Raw genomic sequence first — 26,582 nt, forward strand, 5'->3', positions numbered from 1 at the left:
CCCCATGTTATCCATCCCCACCATCCCCCATGTTATCCATCCCCACCTTCCCCCATGTTATCCATCCCCACCTTCCCCATGTTATCCATCCCCACCATCCCCCATGTTATCCATCCCCACCTTCCCCCATGTTATCCATCCACACCTTCTCCCATGTTATCCATCCACACCTTCTCCCATGTTATCCATCCCCACCTTCCCCCATGTTATCCATCCCCACCATCCCCCATGTTATCCATCCCCACCTTCCCCCGTGTTATCCATCCCCACCTTCCCCCATGTTATCCATCCCCACCTTCCCCCATGTTATCCATCCCCACCCTCCCCCATGTTATCCATCCCCACCTTCCCCCATGTTATCAATCCCCACCTTCCCCCATGTTATCAATCCCCACCTTCTCCCATGTTATCCATCCCCACCTTCCCCCATGTTATCCATCCCCACCTTCCCCCATGTTATCCATCCCCACCTTCCCCCATGTTATCCATCCCCACCTTCCCCCATGTTATCCATCGCCACCTTCCCCCATGTTATACATCCCCAACTTCTCCCATGTTATCCATCCCCACCTTCCCCATGTTATCCATCCCCATCTTTCCCCATGTTATCCAACCACACCTTCGCCCATGTTATCCATCCCCACCTTCCCCCATGTTATCCATCCCCACCTTCCCCCATGTTATCCATCCCAACCTTCCCCCATGTTATCCATCCCCACCTTCCCCCATGTTATCCATCCCCACCTTCCCCCATGTTATCCATCCCCACCTTCCCCCACGTTATCCATCCCCACCTTCTCCCATGTTATCCATCCCCACCTTCCCCATGTTATCCATCCCCATCTTTCCCCATGTTATCCATCCACACCTTCCCCCATGTTATCCATCCCCACCTTCCCCCATGTTATCCATCCCCACCTTCCCCCATGTTATCCATCCCCACCTTCCCCCATGTTATCCATCCCCACCTTCTCCCATGTTATCCATCCCCACCTTCCCCATGTTATCCATCCCCATCTTTCCCCATGTTATCCATCCCCACCTTCCCCCATGTTATCCATCCCCACCTTCCCCCATGTTATCCATCCCCACCTTCTCCCATGTTATCCATCCCCACCTTCTCCTACTGTATGTTATCCATCCCCACCTTCCCCCATGTTATCCATCCCCACCTTCCCCCATGTTATCCATCCCCACCTTCCCCCATGTTATCCATCCCCACCTTCCCCCATGTTATCCATCCCCACCTTCCCCCATGTTATCCATCCCCACCTTCCCCCATGTTATCCATCCCCACCTTCCCCCATGTTATCCATCCCCACCTTCCCCCATGTTATCCATCCCCACCTTCTCCCATGTTATCCATCCCCACCTTTTCCTACTGTATGTTATCCATCCCCACCTTCCCCCATGTTATCCATCCCCACCTTCCCCCATGTTATCTATCCCCACCCTCCCCCATGTTATCCATCCCCACCTTCCCCCATGTTATCCATCCACACCTTCCCCCATGTTATCAATCCCCACCTTCTCCCATGTTATCCATCCCCACCTTCCCCCATGTTATCCATCCCCACCTTCTCCCATGTTATCCATCCCCACCTTCTCCCATGTTATCCATCCCCACCTTCCCCATGTTATCCATCCCCACCTTCCCCCATGTTATCCATCCCCACCTTCCCCCATGCTATCCATCCCCACCTTCCCCCATGTAATCCATCCCCACCTTCCCCCATGTTATCCATCCCCACCCTCCCCCATGTTATCCATCCCCACCTTCCCCCATGTTATCAATCCCCACCTTCCCCCATGTTATCAATCCCCACCTTCTCCCATGTTATCCATCCCCACCTTCCCCCATGTTATCCATCCCCACCTTCCCCCTTGTTATCCATCCCCACCTTCCCCCATGTTATCCATCCCCACCATCCCCCATGTTATCCATCCCCACCTTCCCCCGTGTTATCCATCCCCACCTTCCCCCATGTTATCCATCCCCACCTTCCCCCATGTTATCCATCCCCACCCTCCCCCATGTTATCCATCCCCACCTTCCCCCATGTTATCAATCCCCACCTTCCCCCATGTTATCAATCCCCACCTTCTCCCATGTTATCCATCCCCACCTTCCCCCATGTTATCCATCCCCACCTTCCCCCATGTTATCCATCCCCACCTTCTCCCATGTTATCCATCCCCACCTTCCCCCATGTTTTCCATCCCCACCTTCCCCCATGTTATCCTTTGCCACCTTCCCCCATGTTATCCATCCCCACCTTCTCCCATGTTATCCATCCCCACCTTCCCCATGTTATCCATCCCCATCTTTCCCCATGTTATCCATCCACACCTTCGCCCATGTTATCCATCCCCACCTTCCCCCATGTTATCCATCCCCACCTTCCCCCATGTTATCCATCCCAACCTTCCCCCATGTTATCCATCCCCACCTTCCCCCATGTTATCCATCCCCACCTTCCCCCATGTTATCCATCCCCACCTTCCCCCATGTTATCCATCCCCACCTTCTCCCATGTTATCCATCCCCACCCTCCCCCATGTTATCCATCCCCACCTTCCCCCATGTTATCAATCCCCACCTTCCCCCATGTTATCAATCCCCACCTTCTCATGTTATCCATCCCCACCTTCCCCCATGTTATCCATCCCCACCTTCCCCCATGTTATCCATCCCCACCTTCTCCCATGTTATCCATCCCCACCTTCCCCCATGTTATCCATCCCCACCTTCCCCCATGTTATCCATTGCCACCTTCCCCCATGTTATCCATCCCCACCTTCTCCCATGTTATCCATCCCCACCTTCCCCATGTTATCCATCCCCATCTTTCCCCATGTTATCCATCCACACCTTCGCCCATGTTATCCATCCCCACCTTCCCCCATGTTATCCATCCCCACCTTCCCCCATGTTATCCATCCCAACCTTCCCCCATGTTATCCATCCCCACCTTCCCCCATGTTATCCATCCCCACCTTCCCCCATGTTATCCATCCCCACCTTCCCCCATGTTATCCATCCCCACCTTCTCCCATGTTATCCATCCCCACCTTCCCCATGTTATCCATCCCCATCTTTCCCCATGTTATCCATCCACACCTTCCCCCATGTTATCCATCCCCACCTTCCCCCATGTTATCCATCCCCACCTTCCCCCATGTTATCCATCCCCACCTTCTCCCATGTTATCCATCCCCACCTTCCCCATGTTATCCATCCCCATCTTTCCCCATGTTATCCATCCCCACCTTCCCCCATGTTATCCATCCCCACCTTCCCCCATGTTATCCATCCCCACCTTCCCCCATGTTATCCATCCCCACCTTCTCCCATGTTATCCATCCCCACCTTCTCCTACTGTATGTTATCCATCCCCACCTTCCCCCATGTTATCCATCCCCACCTTCCCCCATGTTATCCATCCCCACCTTCCCCCATGTTATCCATCCCCACCTTCCCCCATGTTATCCATCCCCACCTTCCCCCATGTTATCCATCCCCACCTTCCCCCATGTTATCCATCCCCACCTTCCCCATGTTATCCATCCCCACCTTCCCCCATGTTATCCATCCCCACCTTCTCCCATGTTATCCATCCCCACCTTCTCCTACTGTATGTTATCCATCCCCACCTTCCCCCATGTTATCCATCCCCACCTTCCCCCATGTTATCTATCCCCACCCTCCCCCATGTTATCCATCCCCACCTTCCCCCATGTTATCCATCACCACCTTCTCCCATGTTATCCATCCCCACCTTCCCCATGTTATCCATCCCCACCTTCCCCCATGTTATCCATCCACACCTTCCCCCATGTTATCCATCCCCACCTTCCCCCATGTTATCCATCCCAATCTTTCCCCATGTTATCCATCCACACCTTCGCCCATGTTATCCATCCCCACCTTCCCCCATGTTATCCATCCCCACCTTCCCCCATGTTATCCATCCCAACCTTCCCCCATGTTATCCATCCCCACCTTCCCCCATGTTATCCATCCCCACCTTCCCCTATGTTATCCATCCCCACCTTCCCCCATGTTATCCATCCCCACCTTCTCCCATGTTATCCATCCCCACCTTCCCCATGTTATCCATCCCCATCTTTCCCCATGTTATCCATCCACACCTTCCCCCATGTTATCCATCCCCACCTTCCCCCATGTTATCCATCCCCACCTTCCCCCATGTTATCCATCCCCACCATCCCCCATGTTATCCATCCCCACCTTCCCCCATGTTATCCATCCCCACCTTCCCCATGTTATCCATCCCCACCATCCCCCATGTTATCCATCCCCACCTTCCCCCATGTTATCCATCCACACCTTCTCCCATGTTATCCATCCACACCTTCTCCCATGTTATCCATCCCCACCTTCCCCCATGTTATCCATCCCCACCATCCCCCATGTTATCCATCCCCACCTTCCCCCGTGTTATCCATCCCCACCTTCCCCCATGTTATCCATCCCCACCTTCCCACATGTTATCCATCCCCACCTTCCCCCATGTTATCCATCCCCACCTTCCCCATGTTATCCATCCCCACCATCCCCCATGTTATCCATCCCCACCTTCCCCCATGTTATCCATCTACACCTTCTCCCATGTTATCCATCCACACCTTCTCCCATGTTATCCATCCCCACCTTCCCCCATGTTATCCATCCCCACCATCCCCATGTTATCCATCCCCACCTTCCCCCGTGTTATCCATCCCCACCTTCCCCCGTGTTATCCATCCCCACCTTCCCACATGTTATCCATCCCCACCTTCCCCCATGTTATCCATCCCCACCTTCCCCCATGTTATCAATCCCCACCTTCCCCCATGTTATCAATCCCCACCTTCTCCCATGTTATCCATCCCCACCTTCCCCCATGTTATCCATCCCCACCTTCCCCCATGTTATCCATCCCCACCTTCTCCCATGTTATCCATCCCCACCTTCCCCCATGTTATCCATCCCCACCTTCCCCCATGTTATCCATCCCCACCTTCCCCCATGTTATCCATCCCCACCTTCTCCCATGTTATCCATCCCCACCTTCCCCATGTTATCCATCCCCATCTTTCCCCATGTTATCCATCCACACCTTCCCCCATGTTATCCATCCCCACCTTCCCCCATGTTATCCATCCCCACCTTCCCCCATGTTATCCATCCCAACCTTCCCCCATGTTATCCATCCCCACCTTCCCCCATGTTATCCATCCCCACCTTCTCCCATGTTATCCATCCCCACCTTCCCCATGTTATCCATCCCCATCTTTCCCCATGTTATCCATCCACACCTTCCCCCATGTTATCCATCCCCACCTTCCCCCATGTTATCCATCCCCACCTTCCCCCATGTTATCCATCCCCACCTTCTCCCATGTTATCCATCCCCACCTTCCCCATGTTATCCATCCCCATCTTTCCCCATGTTATCCATCCCCACCTTCCCCCATGTTATCCATCCCCACCTTCCCCCATGTTATCCATCCCCACCTTCCCCCATGTTATCCATCCCCACCTTCTCCCATGTTATCCATCCCCACCGTCTCCTACTGTATGTTATCCATCCCCACCTTCCCCCATGTTATCCATCCCCACCTTCCCCCATGTTATCCATCCCCACCTTCCCCCATGTTATCCATTCCCACCTTCCCCCATGTTATCCATCCCCACCTTCCCCCATGTTATCCATCCCCACCTTCCCCCATGTTATCCATCCCCACCTTCCCCCATGTTATCCATCCCCACCTTCCCCCATGTTATCCATCCCCACCTTCCCCCATGTTATCCATCCCCACCTTCCCCCATGTTATCCATCCCCACCTTCTCCCATGTTATCCATCCCCACCGTCTCCTACTGTATGTTATCCATCCCCACCTTCCCCCATGTTATCCATCCCCACCTTCCCCCATGTTATCCATCCCCACCTTCCCCCATGTTATCCATTCCCACCTTCCCCCATGTTATCCATCCCCACCTTCCCCCATGTTATCCATCCCCACCTTCCCCCATGTTATCCATCCCCACCTTCCCCCATGTTATCCATCCCCACCTTCCCCCATGTTATCCATCCCCACCTTCCCCCATGTTATCCATCCCCACCTTCCCCCATGTTATCCATTCCCACCTTCCCCCATGTTATCCATCCCCACCTTCCCCCATGTTATCCATCCCCACCATCCCCCATGTTATCCATCCCCACCTTCCCCCATGTTATCCATCCACACCTTCTCCCATGTTATCCATCCACACCTTCTCCCATGTTATCCATCCCCACCTTCCCCCATGTTATCCATCCCCACCATCCCCCATGTTATCCATCCCCACCTTCCCCCGTGTTATCCATCCCCACCTTCACCCATGTTATCCATCCCCACCTTCCCACATGTTATCCATCCCCACCTTCTCCCATGTTATCCATCCCCACCTTCCCCATGTTATCCATCCCCACCTTCCTCCATGTTATCCATCCCCACCATCCCCCATGTTATCCATCCCCACCTTCCCCCATGTTATCCATCCACACCTTCCCCCATGTTATCCATCCCCACCTTCCTCCATGTTATCCATCCCCACCTTCCCCCATGTTATCCATCCACACCTTCCCCCATGTTATCCATCCCCACCTTCCCCCATGTTATCCATCCCCACCATCCCCCATGTTATCCATCCCCACCTTCCCCCATGTTATCCATCCACACCTTCCCCCATGTTATCCATCCCCACCTTCCTCCATGTTATCCATCCCCACCTTCCCCCATGTTATCCATCCACACCTTCCCCCATGTTATCCATCCCCACCTTCCCCATGTTATCCATCCCCACCTTCCCCCATGTTATCCATCCCCACCTTCCCCCATGTTATCCATCCACACCTTCCCCCATGTTATCCATCCCCACCTTCCCCCATGTTATCCATCCACACCTTCCCCCATGTTATCCATCTCCACCTTCCCCCATGTTATCCATCCCCACCTTCTCCCATGTTATCCATCCCCACCTTACCCCATGTTATCCACCCCCACCTTCTCCCATGTTATCCATCCCCACCTTCCCCCATGTTATCCATCCCCACCTTCTCCCATGTTATCCATCCCCACGTTCCCCATGTTATCCATCCCCATCTTTCCCCATGTTATCCATCCCCACCTTCCCCCATGTTATCCATCCCCACCTTCCCCCATGTTATCCATCCCCACCTTCCCCCATGTTATCCATCCCCACCTTCTCCCATGTTATCCATCCCCACCGTCTCCTACTGTATGTTATCCATCCCCACCTTCCCCCATGTTATCCATCCCCACCTTCCCCCATGTTATCCATCCCCACCTTCCCCCATGTTATCCATCCCCACCTTCCCCCATGTTATCCATCCCCACCTTCCCCCATGTTATCCATCCCCACCTTCCCCCATGTTATCCATCCCCACCTTCCCCCATGTTATCCATCCCCACCTTCCCCCATGATATCCATCCCCACCATCCCCCATGTTATCCATCCCCACCATCCCCCATGTTATCCATCCCCACCTTCCCCCATGTTATCCATCCCCACCTTCCCCATGTTATCCATCCCCACCATCCCCCATGTTATCCATCCCCACCTTCCCCCATGTTATCCATCCACACCTTCTCCCATGTTATCCATCCACACCTTCTCCCATGTTATCCATCCCCACCTTCCCCCATGTTATCCATCCCCACCATCCCCCATGTTATCCATCCCCACCTTCCCCCGTGTTATCCATCCCCACCTTCACCCATGTTATCCATCCCCACCTTCCCACATGTTATCCATCCCCACCTTCTCCCATGTTATCCATCCCCACCTTCCCCATGTTATCCATCCCCACCTTCCTCCATGTTATCCATCCCCACCATCCCCCATGTTATCCATCCCCACCTTCCCCCATGTTATCCATCCACACCTTCCCCCATGTTATCCATCCCCACCTTCCTCCATGTTATCCATCCCCACCTTCCCCCATGTTATCCATCCACACCTTCCCCCATGTTATCCATCCCCACCTTCCCCCATGTTATCCATCCCCACCATCCCCCATGTTATCCATCCCCACCTTCCCCCATGTTATCCATCCACACCTTCCCCCATGTTATCCATCCCCACCTTCCTCCATGTTATCCATCCCCACCTTCCCCCATGTTATCCATCCACACCTTCCCCCATGTTATCCATTCCCACCTTCCCCCATGTTATCCATCCCCACCTTCCCCCATGTTATCCATCCCCACCTTCCCCCATGTTATCCATCCACACCTTCCCCCATGTTATCCATCTCCACCTTCCCCCATGTTATCCATCCACACCTTCCCCCATGTTATCCATCTCCACCTTCCCCCATGTTATCCATCCCCACCTTCTCCCATGTTATCCATCCCCACCTTCCCCCATGTTATCCACCCCCACCTTCTCCCATGTTATCCATCCCCACCTTCCCCCATGTTATCCATCCCCACCTTCCCCCATGTTATCCATCCCCACCTTCCCCCATGTTATCCATCCCCACCTTCTCCCATGTTATCCATCCCCACCTTCCCCCATGTTATCCATCCCCACCTTCCCCCATGTTATCCATCCCCACCTTCCCCCATGTTATCCATCCCCACCTTCCCCCATGTTATCCATCCCCACCTTCCCCCATGTTATCCATCCCCACCTTCCCCCATGTTATCCATCCACACCTTCCCCCATGTTATCCATCCCCACCTTCCTCCATGTTATCCATCCCCACCTTCCCCCATGTTATCCATCCACACCTTCCCCCATGTTATCCATCCCCACCTTCCCCCATGTTATCCATCCCCACCATCCCCCATGTTATCCATCCCCACCTTCCCCCATGTTATCCATCCACACCTTCCCCCATGTTATCCATCCCCACCTTCCTCCATGTTATCCATCCCCACCTTCCCCCATGTTATCCATCCACACCTTCCCCCATGTTATCCATTCCCACCTTCCCCCATGTTATCCATCCCCACCTTCCCCCATGTTATCCATCCCCACCTTCCCCCATGTTATCCATCCACACCTTCCCCCATGTTATCCATCTCCACCTTCCCCCATGTTATCCATCCACACCTTCCCCCATGTTATCCATCTCCACCTTCCCCCATGTTATCCATCCCCACCTTCTCCCATGTTATCCATCCCCACCTTCCCCCATGTTATCCACCCCCACCTTCTCCCATGTTATCCATCCCCACCTTCCCCCATGTTATCCATCCCCACCTTCCCCCATGTTATCCATCCCCACCTTCCCCCATGTTATCCATCCCCACCTTCTCCCATGTTATCCATCCCCACCTTCCCCCATGTTATCCATCCCCACCTTCCCCCATGTTATCCATCCCCACCTTCCCCCATGTTATCCATCCCCACCTTCCCCCATGTTATCCATCCCCACCTTCCCCCATGTTATCCATCCCCACCTTCCCCCATGTTATCCATCCCCACCTTCCCCCATCTCCACACTCTGCCTCCTCCTGGATGTCTCACCTGGAAGCTGGGAAGCTAGGACGGAAAATGTTTTTCCCTTTAGCAACTTCTTTGCAACCGGCTCCATCATCCCCTGCAAAGACACAGGAGTTAGCTGGTGAGCCGGAGCTCAGCTGGGACACCCACCTCACACCAGCAGTGGATCCGATCTCTCCGTGATTACTTGAACAAGAACAGTGGCAGCCATGTTGGTCCTTATTGACATGTTGTAGATGGTACAGTAAGACCGTCAGGTACAATGTTATATCTCTTGCATTGTGTTAGGAAGTACATATCTACTTCTCTCTTAATGTTTACTTTTTACACTCTGTATTACAGCTTATATAATATCCCAGTAAAGTGCTGTGTACATGAATGGAGAGATATAAATGAAAATACAACTCAGTCTCATCTTACAGCTTGAGCTCAGGGCAGACTGGAAGTAGATTCATGGGTTCTGAGAATTCTTCTCAAAGACCAAGTTTTAGAGCAGCATCATTCGGATAATGGAGACATTATGGGGACATGTCCATAGGGAGAACATCTGACTCCTCGCATACAGAGTCTCCCCAGACAGAGTAACTTCCTATCGCTATAGACAGCAGCACACACAGTATTTTCACTTCTCTTGGGTACCTGAAGCGAAGAGGACCGTGAGCCCTCGGGCTGCAGCTTTCATAAACTCCACGTTTATTCTCTGCATGAAGGCCACAGACAGACTGTCTTCATCATCCCCGTAACTGACTGTGTGAACCCATGGGAGTGAGGACATATTACTCAGCAACATCATCCACTCCAGGAAGGGCTCCTGGGACTCGTGGCGCCCTGTGGAACCCAAGCAGGCACATTAACATCCTGCGGTTATGCTCACACAGATACTCACAGGTACTCCCCTGCGCTCACCCTTCGCCTACTTGATACAAATCACAGACTGCACCAGATCTAAACCTTGTGTAAACCTGATGAAGAACTCTGAGAGGTTGGAAAGCTTGTAATATTTCAACTATTTGTTGGTCCAATAAAAGGTATCACACAACCGCACACTATTGTACTTGGCCCTCTGTTCTTCTCTCTCTATACCTCTTCCCTTGGTGAACTAATATAATGTTTTGGCTTTCAGTATCATCTCTATGCTGATGACACCCAAATTTACCTATCCTCTCCTGACCTCTCCCCCTCTCGCCTTTGTCACCAACTGTTTCTCCATAATCTACCTCACTCACCGCTCCACTTCTACTGCTCCGCTACGCATACCCATACCCTGCCTTCCCATAGTCTCTACCTCACTCACCTCTCCACTTCTACTGCTCCACTACACATATCCCTACCCTGCCTTCCCATATCCTCTACCTCACTCACCGGTACACTTCTACTGCTCCGTTACGTATACCCGTACCCTGCCTTCATATAACCTCTACCTCACTCACTGGGCCCTCATTCCCTGTAGATTGTAAACTATAAGGACCGGGCCCCCATAGTCTCTACCTCACTCACTTCTCCACTTCTACTGCTCCGCTACACATATCCCTACCCTGCCTTCCCAAATCCTCTACCTCACTCACCGCTCCTCTTCTGCTGCTCCACTACGCATATCCCTACCCTGCCTTCCATAACCTCTACCTCACTCACTTCTCCACTTCTACTGCCCCACTACACATATCCCTACCCTGCCTTCCATAACCTCTACCTCACTCACTTCTCCACTTCTACTGCCCCACTACACATATCCCTACCCTGCCTTCCATATCCTCTACCTCACTCACCTCTCCACTTGTACTGCTCCGTTACGTATACCCGTACCCTGCCTTCCCATAGTCTTTACCTCACTCACCGCTCAACTTCTACTGCTCCGCTGCGCATACCCATACCCTGCCTTCCCATATTCTCTACCACACTCACCGCTCCACTTCTACTGCTCCACTATGCAAACCCCTACCCTGGCTTCCCATATCCTCTACCTCTATCACCTCTCCACTTCTACTGCTCCACTATGCATACCCGTACCCTGCCATCCCATAGTCTCTACCTCACTCACCGCTCCACTTTTACTTCTCCACTACCCATACCCTGCCTTCCCATATCCTCTACCACACTCACCGCTCCACTTCTACTGCTCCACTATGCAAACCCCTACCCTGCCTTCCCATAGCCTCTACCTCACTCACCTCTCCACTTCTACTGCTCCGCTGCGCATACCCCTACCCTGCCTTCCCATATCCTCTACCACACTCACCGCTCCACTTCTACTGCTCCACTACCCATACCCCTACCCTGCCTTCCCATAGTCTCTACCTCACTCACCGCTCCACTTTTACTTCTCCACTACCCATACCCCTACCCTGCCTTCCCATATCCTCTACCACACTCACCGCTCCTCTTCTACTGCTCCGCTGCGCATACCCGTACCCTGCCTTCCCATAGTCTCTACCTCACTCACCGCTCCACTTCTACTTCTCCACTGCGCATATCCCTACCCTGCCTTCCCATAGTCTCTACCTAACTCACTGGGCCCTCATTCCCTGTAGATTGTAAACTCTCAGGACCGGGCCCCCATATCCTCTACCTCACTCACCGCTCCACTTCTACTGCTCCACTACGCATATGCCTACCCTGCCTTCCATAACCTCTACCTCACTTACTTCTCCACTTCTACTGCTCCACTACACATACCCCTACCCTGCCTTCCCATAGTCTCTACCTCTCACCTCTCCACTTCTACTGCTCCACTACCCATACCCGTACCCTGCCTTCCCATAGTCTCTACCTCACTCACCTCTCCACTTCTACTGCTCCACTACCCATACCCCTACCCTGCCTTCCCATAGTCTCTACCTCACTCACCTCTCCACTTCTACTTCTCCACTACACATACCCGTACCCTGCCTTCCCATAGTCTCTTCCTCACTCACCTCTCCACTTCTACTTCTCCACTACACATACCCGTACCCTGCCTTCCCATAACCTCTACCTCACTCACCTCTCCACTTCTACTTCTCCACTACACATACCCGTACCCTGCCTTCCCATATCCTCTACTTCACTCACCTCTCCACTTCTACTGCTCCACTATGCATAGCCCTACCCTGCCTTCCCATAGTCTCTACCTTACACACCGCTCCACTTCTACTTCCCCACTACCCATACCCGTACCCTGCCTTTTCATATCTTCTACCTCACTCACCTCTCCACTTCTACTGCCCCACTACACATACCCCTACCCTGCCTTCCCATAGTCTCTACCTCACTCACCGCTCCACTTCTACTTCTCCACTACACATACCCTACCCTGCCTTCCCATAGCATCCACCTCACTCACCGGGCCCTCATTACCTATAGATTGTAATCACTTAGGACCAGGCACCCATTCACCCTAGATTGTGAGCTCTCAGGACAGGGCCCCCAGAGGGTGCTCTGCTTAATACCCCCCACTGGCTGCAGTGATATTAATGGCAGGTACCTTGGTTACTGAAGACCCAAGTGGAGATGTTGGCCCCAGTACTCATGATGTACTCCACATCCAGACTAGCCTCCAGCCCTGCCCGGCCTCCGCCCTGCTGACCAACCACTTGATCCACTTTTGAGTGGTGCAGGAAACCCCGTCCGAAAAGCTGCATGAACTCCGAGAGGTCGGCAGGGTGGAAGTACTGCTCCAGAAACTGAGGAGAGAGGAGAAGAGTAAGTACTGCTCCGGAAGAGAGGAAGAGAGGAAGTACTGCTTTGGAAGAGAGGAGGAGAGGAAGTACTGCTAAAGGAGAGAGGAAGTACCGCTCTGGGAGAGAGGAGAGGAAGTACTGCTCTGGAGGAGAGGAAGTACTGCTCCAGGATAGGGGAAATACTGCTCTGGAAGAGAGAGGAGGAGAGGAAGTACTGCTCCAGGACAGAGGAGGAGAGGAAGTACTGCTCCGGGAGAGAGGAAGAGATGAAGTACTGCTTTGGGAGAGAGGAGGAGAGAAGTACTGCTCCGGGAGAGAGGAAGTACCGCTCTGGGAGAGAGGAGGAGAGGAAGTATTGCCCCAGGAGAGAGGAGAGGAAGTACTGCTTCGGGAGAGAGGAGGAGAGGAAGTTCTGCTCTGGGAGAGAGGAGGAGAGGAAGTATTGCCCCAGGAGAGAGGAGAGGAAGTACTGCTCTGGGAGAGAGTAAGTACTGCTTCAGTAGAGAGGAGGAGAGGAAGTTCTGCTCCGGGAGAGAGGAGGAGAGGAAGTACTGCTCCTGGAGAGAGGAGGAGAGGAAGAACTGATCCGGGAGAGAGGAGGAGAGGAAGTACTGCTCAGGGAGAGAAGAAGTACTGCTCTGGGAGAGTGGAGGAGAGGAACTACTGCTCCGGGAGAGAGGACAAGAGGAAGTTTTGCTCTGGAAGAGAGGAGGAGAGGAAGTACTGCTCCGGGAGAGTGGAGGAGAGGAAGTACTGCTCCGGGAGAGAGGAGGAGAGGAAGTACTGCTCTGGGAAAGAGGAGGAGAGGAAGTACTGCTCCGGGAGAGAGGAAGTACTGCTCCGGGAGAGAGGAGAGGATGTGCTGCTCTGGAGGAGAGGAAGTACTGCTCCAGGATAGGGGAAATACTGCTCTGGAAGAGAGAGGAGGAGAGGAAGTACAGCTTCAGGACAGAGGAGGAGAGGAAGTACTGCTCCGGGAGAGAAGAAGTACTGCTCCGGGAGAGAGGAGGAGAGGAAGTACTGCTCCGGGAGAGAGGAAGTACTGCTCTGGGAGAGGGGAGGAGAGGAAGTACTGCTCTGGGAGAGAGGAGGAGAGGAAGTACTGCTCTGGGAGAGAGGAAATACTGCTCTGGGAGAGCGTAAGTACTGCTCCGGGAAAGAGGAGGAGAGGAAGTTCTGCTCCGGGAGAGAGGAGGAGAGGAAGTACTGCTCCGGGAGAGAGGAGGAGAGGAAGTACTGCTCCGGGAGAGAGGAGGAGAAGAAGTACTGCTCTGGGAGAGAGGAAATACTGCTCTGGGAGAAAGTAAGTACTGCTCCGGGAGAGAGGAGGAGAGGAAGTTCTGCTCCGGGAGAGAGGAGGAGAGGAAGTACTGCCCTGGGAGAGAGGAGGAGAGGAAGTACTGCTCCGGGAGAGAGGAGGAGAGGAAGTTCTGCTCCGGGAGAGAGGAGGAGAGGAAGTACTGCTCCGGGAGAGAGGAGGAGAGGGAGTACTGCTCTGGGAGTGAGGAAATACTGCTCTGGGAGAGAGTAAGTACTGCTCCGGGAGAGAGGAGGAGAGGAAGTTCTGCTCCGGGAGAGAGGAGGAGAGGAAGTACTGCCCTGGGAGAGAGGAGGAGAGGAAGTACTGCTCCGGGAGAGAGGAGGAGAGGAAGTACTGCTCTGGGAGAGAGGAAATACTGCTCCGGGAGAGAGTAAGTACTGCTCCGGGAGAGAGGAGGAGATGAAGTTCTGCTCCGGGAGAGAGGAGGAGAGGAAGTATTGCTCCAGGAGAGAGGAGGAGAGGAAGTACTGCTCCAGGAGAGAGGAGGAGAGGAAGTTCTGCTCCTGGAGAGAGGAGGAGAGGAAGTATTGCCCCAGGAGAGAGGAGAGGAAGTACTGCTCTGGGAGAGAGTAAGTACTGCTTCGGGAGAGAGGAGGAGAGGAAGTTCTGCTCCGGGAGAGAGGAGGAGAGGAAGTACTGCTCTGGGAGAGAGGAGGAGAGGAAGAACTGCTCCGGGAGAGAGGAGGAGAGGAAGTACTGCTCCGGGATAGGGGAAATTCTGCTCTGGAAGAGAGAGGAGGAGAGGAAGTACTGCTCCAGGACAGAAGAGGAGAGGAAGTACTGCTCAGGGAGAGAAGAAGTACTGCTCTGGGAGAGTTGAGGAGAGGAACTACTGCTCCGGGAGAGAGGACGAGAGGAAGTTTTGCTCCGGAAGAGAGGAGGAGAGGAAGTACTGCTCCGGGAGAGTGGAGGAGAGGAAGAACTGCTCCGGGAGAGAGGAGGAGAGGAAGTACTGCTCTGGGAAAGAGGAGGAGAGGAAGTACTGCTCCGGGAGAGAGGAAGTACTGCTCCGGGAGAGAGGAGAGGATGTGCTGCTCTGGAGGAGAGGAAGTACTGCTCCAGGATAGGGGAAATACTGCTCTGGAAGAGAGAGGAGGAGAGGAAGTACAGCTTCAGGACAGAGGAGGAGAGGAAGTACTGCTCCGGGAGAGAAGAAGTACTGCTCCGGGAGAGAGGAGGAGAGGAAGTACTGCTCCGGGAGAGAGGAAGTACTGCTCTGGGAGAGGGGAGGAGAGGAAGTACTGCTCTGGGAGAGAGGAGGAGAGGAAGTACTGCTCTGGGAGAGAGGAAATACTGCTCTGGGAGAGCGTAAGTACTGCTCCGGGAAAGAGGAGGAGAGGAAGTTCTGCTCCGGGAGAGAGGAGGAGAGGAAGTACTGCTCCGGGAGAGAGGAGGAGAGGAAGTACTGCTCCGGGAGAGAGGAGGAGAAGAAGTACTGCTCTGGGAGAGAGGAAATACTGCTCTGGGAGAAAGTAAGTACTGCTCCGGGAGAGAGGAGGAGAGGAAGTTCTGCTCCGGGAGAGAGGAGGAGAGGAAGTACTGCCCTGGGAGAGAGGAGGAGAGGAAGTACTGCTCCGGGAGAGAGGAGGAGAGGAAGTTCTGCTCCGGGAGAGAGGAGGAGAGGAAGTACTGCTCCGGGAGAGAGGAGGAGAGGGAGTACTGCTCTGGGAGTGAGGAAATACTGCTCTGGGAGAGAGTAAGTACTGCTCCGGGAGAGAGGAGGAGAGGAAGTTCTGCTCCGGGAGAGAGGAGGAGAGGAAGTACTGCCCTGGGAGAGAGGAGGAGAGGAAGTACTGCTCTGGGAGAGAGGAGGAGAGGAAGTACTGCTCTGGGAGAGAGGAAATACTGCTCCGGGAGAGAGTAAGTACTGCTCCGGGAGAGAGGAGGAGATGAAGTTCTGCTCCGGGAGAGAGGAGGAGAGGAAGTATTGCTCCAGGAGAGAGGAGGAGAGGAAGTACTGCTCCAGGAGAGAGGAGGAGAGGAAGTTCTGCTCCTGGAGAGAGGAGGAGAGGAAGTATTGCCCCAGGAGAGAGGAGAGGAAGTACTGCTCTGGGAGAGAGTAAGTACTGCTTCGGGAGAGAGGAGGAGAGGAAGTTCTGCTCCGGGAGAGAGGAGGAGAGGAAGTACTGCTCTGGGAGAGAGGAGGAGAGGAAGAACTGCTCCGGGAGAGAGGAGGAGAGGAAGTACTGCTCCGGGATAGGGGAAATTCTGCTCTGGAAGAGAGAGGAGGAGAGGAAGTACTGCTCCAGGACAGAAGAGGAGAGGAAGTACTGCTCAGGGAGAGAAGAAGTACTGCTCTGGGAGAGTTGAGGAGAGGAACTACTGCTCCGGGAGAGAGGACGAGAGGAAGTTTTGCTCCGGAAGAGAGGAGGAGAGGAAGTACTGCTCCGGGAGAGTGGAGGAGAGGAAGAACTGCTCCGGGAGAGAGGAGGAGAGGAAGTACTGCTCTGGGAAAGAGGAGGAGAGGAAGTACTGCTCCGGGAGAGAGGAAGTACTGCTCCGGGAGAGAGGAGAGGATGTGCTGCTCTGGAGGAGAGGAAGTACTGCTCCAGGATAGGGGAAATACTGCTCTGGAAGAGAGAGGAGGAGAGGAAGTACAGCTCCAGGACAGAGGAGGAGAGGAAGTACTGCTCCGGGAGAGAGGAGGAGAGGAAGTACTGCTTCGGGAGAGAGGAAGTACTGCTCTGGGAGAGGGGAGGAGAGGAAGTACTGCTCTGGGAGAGAGGAGGAGAGGAAGTACTGCTCTGGGAGAGAGGAAATACTGCTCTGGGAGAGCGTAAGTACTGCTCCGGGAAAGAGGAGGAGAGGAAGTACTGCTCCGGGAGAGAGGAGGAGAAGAAGTACTGCTCTGGGAGAGAGGAAATACTGCTCTGGGAGAGAGTAAGTACTGCTCCGGGAGAGAGGAGGAGAGGAAGTACTGCCCTGGGAGAGAGGAGGAGAGGAAGTACTGCTCCGGGAGAGAGGAGGAGAGGAAGTTCTGCTCCGGGAGAGAGGAGGAGAGGAAGTACTGCTCCGGGAGAGAGGAGGAGAGGAAGTACTGCTCTGGGAGAGAGGAAATACTGCTCTGGGAGAGAGTAAGTACTGCTCCGGGAGAGAGGAGGAGAGGAAGTTCTGCTCCGGGAGAGAGGAGGAGAGGAAATACTGCCCTGGGAGAGAGGAGGAGAGGAAGTACTGCTCCGGGAGAGAGGAGGAGAGGAAGTACTACTCTGGGAGAGAGGAAATACTGTTCCGGGAGAGAGTAAGTACTGCTCCGGGAGAGAGGAGATGAAGTTCTGCTCCGGGAGAGAGGAGGAGAGGAAGTATTGCTCCGGGAGAGAGGAGGAGAGGAAGTACTGCTCCAGGAGAGAAGAGGAGAGGAAGTACTGCTCCGGGATAGGGGAAATACTGCTCTGGAAGAGAGAGGAGGAGAGGAAGTACTGCTCCAGGACAGAGGAGGAGAGGAAGTACTGCTCCGGGAGAGAGGAAGTACTGCTCTGGGAGAGCAGAGGAGAGGAACTACTGCTCCAGGAGAGAGGAGGAGAGGAAGTACTGCTCCGGGAGAGAGGAAGTACTGCTCCGGGAGAGAGGAGGAGAGGAAGTACTGCTGTGGGAGAAAGGAGGAGAGGAAGTACTGCTCCGGGAGAGAGGAGGAGAGGAAGTACTGCTCTGGGAGAGAGGAGGAGAGGAAGTACTGCTCTGGGAGAGAGGAGGAGAGGAAGTACTGCTCTGGGAGAGAGGAAATACTGCTCTGGGATAGAGGAAGTACTGCTCCGGGAGAGAGGAAGTTCTGCTCCGTGAGAGAGGAGAGGAAGTACTGCTCCGGGAGAGAGGAGGAGAGGAAGTACTGATCCGGGATAGGGGAAATACTGCTCTGGAAGAGAGAGGAGGAGAGGAAGTACTGCTCCAGGACAGAGGAGGAGATGAAGTACTGCTCCGGGAGAGAGGAAGTACTGCTCTGGTAGAGTGGAGGAGAGGAACTACTGCTCCGGGAGAGAGTAAGTACTGCTCAGGGAGAGAGGAGGAGAGGAAGTACTGCTCCGGGAGAGAGTAAGTACTGCTCCGGGAGAGAGGAGGAGAGGAAGTACTGCTCTGGGAGAGAGGAGGAGAGTTAGTACTGCTCCGGGAGAGAGGAGGAGAGGAAGTACTGCTCCGTGAGAGAGGAGGAGAGGAAGTACTGCCCCAGGAGAGAGGAGGAGAGGAAGTATTGCTCCTGGAGAGAGGAGGAGAGGAAGTACTGCTCCAGGAGAGAGGAGGAGAGGAAGTACTGCTCCGGGATAGGGGAAATACTGCTCTGGAAGAGAGAGGAGGAGAGGAAGTACTGCTCCAGGACAGAGGAGGAGAGGAAGTACTGCTCCGGGAGAGAGGAAGTACTGCTCCAGGACAGAGGAGGAGACGAAGTACTGCTCCGGGAGAGAGGAAGTACTGCTCCGGGAGAGAGGAGGAGAGGAAGTACTGCTCCGGGAGAGAGGAAATACTGCTCTGGGAGAGAGTAAGTACTGCTCCGGGAGAGAGGAGGAGATGAAGTTCTGCTCCGGGAGAGAGGAGGAGAGGAAGTATTGCTCCGGGAGAGAGGAGGAGAGGAAGTACTGCTCCAGGAGAGAGGAGGAGAGGAAGTACTGCTCCGGGATAGGGGAAATACTGCTCTGGAAGAGAGAGGAGGAGAGGAAGTACTGCTCCAGGAGAGAGGAGGAGAGGAAGTAATGCACCGGGAGAGAGGAAGTACTGCTCTGGGAGAGCAGAGGAGAGGAACTACTGCTCCAGGAGAGAGGAGGAGAGGAAGTACTGCTCCGGGAGAGAGGAAGTACTGCTCCGGGAGAGAGGAGGAGAGGAAGTACTGCTCCTGGAGAGAGGAAATACTGCTCTGGGAGAGAGGAAGTACTGCTCCGGGAGAGAGGAAGTTCTGCTCCATGAGAGAGGAGAGGAAGTACTGCTCCGGGAGAGAGGAGGAGAGGAAGTACAGCTCCGGGAGAGAGGAGGAGAGGAAGTACTGATCCGGGAGAGAGGAGGAGAGGAAGTACTGCTCCGGGAGAGAGGAAGTACTGCTCTGGGAGAGCAGAGGAGAGGAACTACTGCTCCAGGAGAGAGGAGGAGAGGAAGTACTGCTCCGGGAGAGAGGAAGTACTGCTCCGGGAGAGAGGAGGAGAGGAAGTACTGCTCTGGGAGAGAGGAGGAGAGGAAGTACTGTTCCGGGAGAGAGGAGGAGAGGAAGTACTGCTCCGGGAGAGAGGAGGAGAGGAAGTACTGCTCTGGAATAGAGGAAATACTGCTCTGGGAGAGAAGAAGTACTGTTCCGGGAGAGAGGAAGTTCTGCTCCGGGAGAGAGGAGGAGAGGAAGTACTGCCCCAGGAGAGAGGAGGAGAGGAAGTACTGCTCCGGGAGAGAGGAGGAGAGGAAATACAGCTCCGGAAGAGAGGAGGAGAGGAAGTACTGCTCCGGGAGAGAGGAAGTACTGCTCTGGGAGAGAGGAGGAGAGGAAGTACTGCCCCAGGAGAGAGGAGGAGAGGAAGTAGTGCTCCGGGAGAGAGGAAGTACTGCTCCGGGAGCGAGGAGAGGAAGTACTGCTCTGGGATAGGGGAAATACTGCCCTGGAAGGGAGAGGAGGAGAGGAAGTACTGCTCCAGGATAGAGGAGGAGAGGAAGTACTGCTACGGGAGAGAAGAAGTACTGCTCTGGAAGAGCGGAGGAGAGGAACTACTGCTCCAGGAGAGTGGAGGAGAGGATGTACTGCTCCGGGAGAGAGGAGGAGAGGAAGTACTGCTCCGGGAGAGAGGAGGAGAGGAAGTACTGCCCCAGGAGAGAGGAGGAGAGGAAGTACTGCTCCGGGAGAGAGGAAGTACTGCTCCGGGAGCGAGGAGAGGAAGTACTGCTCTGGGATAGGGGAAATACTGCTCTGGAAGAGAGAGGAGGAGAGGAAGTACTGCTCCAGGACAGAGGAGGAGACGAAGTACTGCTCCGGGAGAGAGGAAGTACTGCTCTGGGAGAGAGTAAGTACTGCTCCGAGAGAGAGGAGGAGAGGAAGTTCTGCTCCGGGAGAGAGGAGGAGAGGAAGTACTGCTCCGGGAGAGAGGAGGAGAGGAAGTACTGCTCTGGGAGAGAGGAAATACTGCTCTGGGAGAGAGTAAGTACTGCTCCGGGAGAGAGGAGGAGATGAAGTTCTGCTCCGGGAGAGAGGAGGAGAGGAAGTACTGCCCCAGGAGAGAGGAGGAGAGGAAGTACTGCTCCGGGAGAGAGGAGGAGAGGAAGTACAGCTCCGGAAGAGAGGAGGAGAGGAAGTACTGCTCCGGGAGAGAGGAAGTACTGCTCTGGGAGAAAGGAGGAGAGGAAGTACTGCCCCAGGAGAGAGGAGGAGAGGAAGTACTGCTCCGGGAGAGAGGAAGTACTGCTCCGGCAGCGAGGAGAGGAAGTACTGCTCTGGGATAGGGGAAATACTGCCCTGGAAGGGAGAGGAGGAGAGGAAGTACTGCTCCAGGACAGAGGAGGAGAGGAAGTACTGCTCCGGTCGAGAAGAAGTACTGCTCTGGAAGAGCGGAGGAGAGGAACTACTGCTCCAGGAGAGTGGAGGAGAGGATGTACTGCTCTGGGAGAGAGGAAGTACTGCTCCAGCAGAGAGGAGGAGAGGAAGTACTGCTCCGGTAGAGAGGAGGAGAGAAAGTACTGCTCTGGGAGAGAGGAAATACTGCTCTGGGAGAGAGTAATTACTGCTCCGGGAGAGAGGAGGAGAGGAAGTTCTGCTCTGGGAGAGAGGAGGAGAGGAAGTTCTGCTCCGGGAGAGAGGAAGAGAGGAAGTACTGCTCCGGGAGAGAGGAGGAGAGGAAGTACTGCTCTGGGAGAGAGGAAATACTGCTCTGGGAGAGAGTAAGTACTGCTCCGGGAGAGAGGAGGAGAGGAAGTTCTGCTCCGGGAGAGAGGAGGAGAGGAAGTATTGGTCCGGGAGAGAGGAGGAGAGGAAGTACTGCTCTGGGAGAGAGGAAATACTGCTCTGGGAGAGAGTAAGTACTGCTCCGGCAGAGAGGAGGAGAGGAAGTACTGCTCCGGGAGAGAGGAGGAGAGAAAGTACTGCTCTGGGAGAGAGGAAATACTGCTCTGGGAGAGAGTAATTACTGCTCCGGGAGAGAGGAGGAGAGGAAGTTCTGCTCTGGGAGAGAGGAGGAGAGGAAGTTCTGCTCCGGGAGAGAGGAAGAGAGGAAGTACTGCTCCGGGAGAGAGGAGGAGAGGAAGTACTGCTCTGGGAGAGAGGAAATACTGCTCTGGGAGAGAGTAAGTACTGCTCAGGGAGAGAGGAGGAGAGGAAGTTCTGCTCCGGGAGAGAGGAGGAGAGGAAGTATTGGTCCGGGAGTGAGGAGGAGAGGAAGTACTGCTCCGGGAGAGAGGAGGAGAGGAAGTACTGCTCCGGGATAGGGGAAATACTGCTCCTGAAGAGCGAGGAGGAGAGGAAGTACTGCTCCAGGACAGAGGAGGAGAGGAAGTACTGCTCTGGGAGAGAGGAAGTACTGCTCTGGGAGAGTGGAGGAGAGGAACTACTGCTCCAGGAGAGAGGAGGAGAGGAAGTACTGCTCTGGGAGAGAGGAAGTACTGCTCCGGGAGAGAGGAGGAGAGGAAGTACTGCTCTGGGAGAGAGGAGGAGAGGAAGTAGTGCTCCGGGAGAGAGGAGGAGAGGAAGTACTGCTCTGAGAGAGAGGAAATACTTCTCTGGGAGAGAGTAAGTACTCCAGGAGAGAGAAGGAGAGGAAATTCTGCTATGGTAGAGAGGAGGAGTGGAAGTACTGCTCCGGGAGAGAGGAGGAGAGGAAGTACTGCTCTGGGAGAGAGGAAGTACAGCTCTGGGAGAGAGGAAGTTCTGCTCAGTGAGAGAAGAGGAGGGGAAGTACAGCTCCGGGAGAAAGGAGGAGAGGAAGTACTGCTCCGGGAGAGAGGAAGTACTGCTCTGGGAGAGAGGAGGAGAGGAAGTACTGCCCCAGGAGAGAGGAGGAGAGGAAGTACTGCTCTGGGAGAGAGGAGGAGAGGAAGTACAGCTCCGGGAGAGAGGAGGAGAGGAAGTACTGCTCCGGGAGAGAGGAATATCTGCTGTGGGAGAGAGGAGGAGAGGAAGTACTGCCCCAGGAGAGAGGAGGAGAGGAAGTACTGCTCCGGGAGAGAGGAAGTACTGCTCCGGGAGTGAGGAGAGGATGTACTGCTCTGGGATAGGGGAAATACTGCCCTGGAAGAGAGAGGAGGAGAGGAAGTACTGCTCCAGGAGAGAGGAGGAGAGGAAGTACTGCTCCGGGAGAGAGGAAGTACTGCTCCGGGAGAGAGGAGGAGAGGAAGTACTGCTCTGGGAGAGAGGAGGAGAGGAAGTAGTGCTCCGGGAGAGAGGAGGAGAGGAAGTACTGCTCTGGGAGAGAGGAAATACTGCTCCGGGAGAGAGGAGGAGAGGAAGTACTGCTCTGGAAGAGAGGAAACACTGCCCTGGGAGAGAAGAAGTACTGCTCCGGGAGAGAGGAAGTACTGCTCTGGGAGAGAGGAGGAGAGGAAGTTCTGCTCCAGGAGAGAGGAGGAGAGGAAGTACTGCCCCAGGAGAGAGGAGGAGAGGAAGTACGGCTCCGGGAGAGAGGAGGAGAGGAAGTACAGCTCCGGGAGAGAGGAGGAGAGGAAGTACTGCTCCGGGAGAGAGGAAGTACTGCTCTGGGAGAGAGGAGGAGAGGAAGTACTGCCCCAGGAGAGAGGAGGAGAGGAAGTACTGCTCCGGGAGAGAGGAAGCACTGCTCCGGGAGCGAGGAGAGGAAGTACTGCTCTGGGATAGGGGAAATACTGCTTCGGGAGTGAGGAGAGGATGTACTGCTCTGGGATAGGGGAAATACTGCCCTGGAAGAGAGAGGAGGAGAGGAAGTACTGCTCCAGGAGAAAGGAGGAGAGGAAGTACTGCTCCGGGAGAGAGGAAGTACTGCTCCGGGAGAGAGGAGGAGAGGAAGTACTGCTCCAGGAGAGAGGAGGAGAGGAAGTACTGCTCCGGGAGAGAGGAAGTACTGCTCCGGGAGTGAGGAGAGGATGTACTGCTCTGGGATAGGGGAAATACTGCCCTGGAAGAGAGAGGAGGAGAGGAAGTACTGCTCCAGGAGAGAGGAGGAGAGGAAGTACTGCTCCAGGAGAGAGGAAGTACTGCTCCGGGAGAGAGGAGGAGAGGAAGTACTGCTCTGGGAGAGAGGAGGAGAGGAAGTAGTGCTCCGGGAGAGAGGAGGAGAGGAAGTACTGCTCTGGGAGAGAGGAAATACTGCTCCGGGAGAGAGGAGGAGAGGAAGTACTGCTCTGGAAGAGAGGAAACACTGCCCTGGGAGAGAAGAAGTACTGCTCCGGGAGAGAGGAAGTACTGCTCTGGGAGAGAGGAGGAGAGGAAGTTCTGCTCCAGGAGAGAGGAGGAGAGGAAGTACTGCCCCAGGAGAGAGGAGGAGAGGAAGTACTGCTCCGGGAGAGAGGAGGAGAGGAAGTACAGCTCCGGGAGAGAGGAGGAGAGGAAGTACTGCTCCGGGAGAGAGGAAGTACTGCTCTGGGAGAGAGGAGGAGAGGAAGTACTGCCCCAGGAGAGAGGAGGAGAGGAAGTACTGCTCCGGGAGAGAGGAAGCACTGCTCCGGGAGTGAGGAGAGGAAGTACTGCTCTGGGATAGGGGAAATACTGCCCTGGAAGAGAGAGGAGGAGAGGAAGTACTGCTCCAGGACAGTGGAGGAGAGGAAGTACTGCTCCGGGAGAGAAGAAGTACTGCTCTGGAAGAGCGGAGGAGAGGAACTACTGCTCCAGGAGAGTGGAGGAGAGGATGTACTGCTCCGGGAGAGAGGAAGTACTGCTCCGGGAGAGAGGAGGAGAGGAAGCACTGCTCCAAGAGAGAGGAGGAGAGGAAGTACTGCTCTGGGAGAGAGGAAATACTGCTCTGGGAGAGAGTAAGTACTGCTCCGGGAGAGAGGAGGAGAGGAAGTACTGCTCCGGGAGAGAGGAAGCACTGCTCCGGGAGCGAGGAGAGGAAGTACTGCTCTGGGATAGGGGAAATACTGCCCTGGAAGAGAGAGGAGGAGAGGAAGTACTGCTCCAGGACAGAGGAGGAGAGGAAGTACTGCTCCTGGAGAGAAGAAGTACTGCTCTGGAAGAGCGGAGGAGAGGAACTACTGCTCCAGGAGAGTGGAGGAGAGGATGTACTGCTCCGGGAGAGAGGAAGTACTGCTCCGGGAGAGAGGAGGAGAGGAAGTACTGCTCCAGGAGAGAGGAGGAGAGGAAGTACTGCTCTGGGAGAGAGGAAATACTGCTCTGGGAGAGAGTAAGTACTGCTCCGGGAGAGAGGAGGAGAGGAAGTTCTGCTCCGGGAGAGAGGAGGAGAGGAAGTTCTGCTCGGGGAGAGAGGAAGAGAGGAAGTACTGCTCCAGGAGAGAGGAGGAGAGGAAGTACTGCTCTGGGAGAGAGGAAATACTGCTCTGGGAGAGAGTAAGTACTGCTCCGGGAGAGAGGAGGAGAGGAAGTACTGCTCCGGGAGAGAGGAAGCACTGCTCCGGGAGCGAGGAGAGGAAGTACTGCTCTGGGATAGGGGAAATACTGCCCTGGAAGAGAGAGGAGGAGAGGAAGTACTGCTCCAGGACAGAGGAGGAGAAGAAGTACTGCTCCGGGAGAGAAGAAGTACTGCTCTGGAAGAGCGGAGGAGAGGAACTACTGCTCCAGGAGAGTGGAGGAGAGGAAGTACTGCTCCGGGAGAGAGGAGGAGAGGAAGTACTGCTCCAGGAGAGAGGAGGAGAGGAAGTACTGCTCTGGGAGAGAGGAAATACTGCTCTGGGAGAGAGTAAGTACTGCTCCGGGAGAGAGGAGGAGAGGAAGTTCTGCTCCGGGAGAGAGGAGGAGAGGAAGTTCTGCTCGGGGAGAGAGGAAGAGAGGAAGTACTGCTCTGGGAGAGAGGAGGAGAGGAAGTACTGTTCTGGGAGAGAGGAAATACTGCTCTGGGAGAGAGTAAGTACTGCTCCGGGAGAGAGGAGGAGATGAAGTTCTGCTCCGGGAGAGAGGAGGAGAGGAAGTATTTGTCCGGGAGAGAGGAGGAGAGGAAGTACTGCTCTGGGAGAGAGGAGGAGAGGAAGTACTGCTCCGGGATAGGGGAAATACTGCTCCTGAAGAGCGAGGAGGAGAGGAAGTACTGCTCCAGGAGAGAGAAGGAGAGGAAATTCTGCTCCGGTAGAGAGGAGGAGAGGAAGTACTGCTCTGGGAGAGAGGAAGTACTGCTCCGGGAGAGAGGAAGTTCTGCTCAGTGAGAGAGGAGAGGAAGTACTGCTCCGGGAGAGAGGAGGAGAGGAAGTACAGCTCCGGGAGAGAGGAGGAGAGGAAGTACTGCTCCGGGAGAGAGGAGGAGAGGAAGTACTGCTCTGGGAGAGAGGAAGTACTGCTCTGGGAGAGAGGAGGAGAGGAAGTACTGCCCAAGGAGAGAGGAGGAGAGGAAGTACTGCTCCGGGAGAGAGGGGGTACTGCTCCGGGAGTGAGGAGAGGAAGTACTGCTCCGGGATAGGGGAAATACTGCTCTGGAAGAGAGAGGAGGAGTGGAAGTACTGCTCCAGGACAGAGGAGGAGAGGAAGTACTGCTCCGAGAGAGATGAAGTACTGCTCTGGGAGAGCGGAGGAGAGGAACTACTGCTCCGGGAGAGAGGAAGTACTGCTCCAGGAGAGAGGAGGAGAGGAAGTACTGCTCTGGGAGAGAGGAGGAGAGGAAGTACTGCTCTGGGAGAGAGGAAGTACTGCTCTGGGAGAGAGGAAATACTGCTCTGGGAGAGAGTAAGTACTGCTCCGGGAGAGAGGAGGAGAGGAAGTTCTGCTCCGAGAGAGAGGAGGAGAGGAAGTACTGCTCCGGGAGAGAGAAGGAGAGGAAGTACTGGTCCGGGAGAGAGGAGGAGAAGAAGTACTGCTCCGGGAGAGAGGAGGAGAGGAAGTACTGCTCTGGGAGAGAGGAATAACTGCTCTGGGAGGGAGTAAGTACTGCTCCGGGAGAGAGGAGGAGATGAAGTTCTGCTCCGGGAGAGATGAGGAGAGGAAGTATTGCTCCGGGAGAGAGGAGGAGAGGAAGTACTGCTCCAGGAGAGAGGAGGAGAGGAAGTACTGCTCCGGGATAG

General features: G+C 54.8%; 1 protein-coding gene across 1 annotated transcript in view; it reads right to left on the reverse strand.

The window, feature by feature from the left end:
* Positions 1 to 9,548: 9,548 nt before the first annotated feature.
* TPP1 (tripeptidyl peptidase 1) overlaps positions 9,549 to 26,582 on the reverse strand; it is a gene marked incomplete at its 3' end in the record, with an annotated part of 105,013 nt that continues 87,979 nt past the window's right edge. Inside the window, exons 7-9 of the mRNA XM_075584301.1 lie at positions 12,985 to 13,183; positions 10,164 to 10,352; positions 9,549 to 9,621 (exon numbers count right to left, since the gene is read on the reverse strand). Of these exons, the coding sequence (XP_075440416.1) occupies positions 9,549 to 9,621; positions 10,164 to 10,352; positions 12,985 to 13,183 (461 nt within the window). The remainder of the gene's footprint in view (positions 9,622 to 10,163; positions 10,353 to 12,984; positions 13,184 to 26,582) is intronic.

The sequence above is a fragment of the Ascaphus truei genome, unplaced genomic scaffold (genome assembly GCF_040206685.1).
Source record: "Ascaphus truei isolate aAscTru1 unplaced genomic scaffold, aAscTru1.hap1 HAP1_SCAFFOLD_535, whole genome shotgun sequence".
Taxonomy (NCBI): Eukaryota; Metazoa; Chordata; class Amphibia; order Anura; family Ascaphidae; genus Ascaphus; species Ascaphus truei.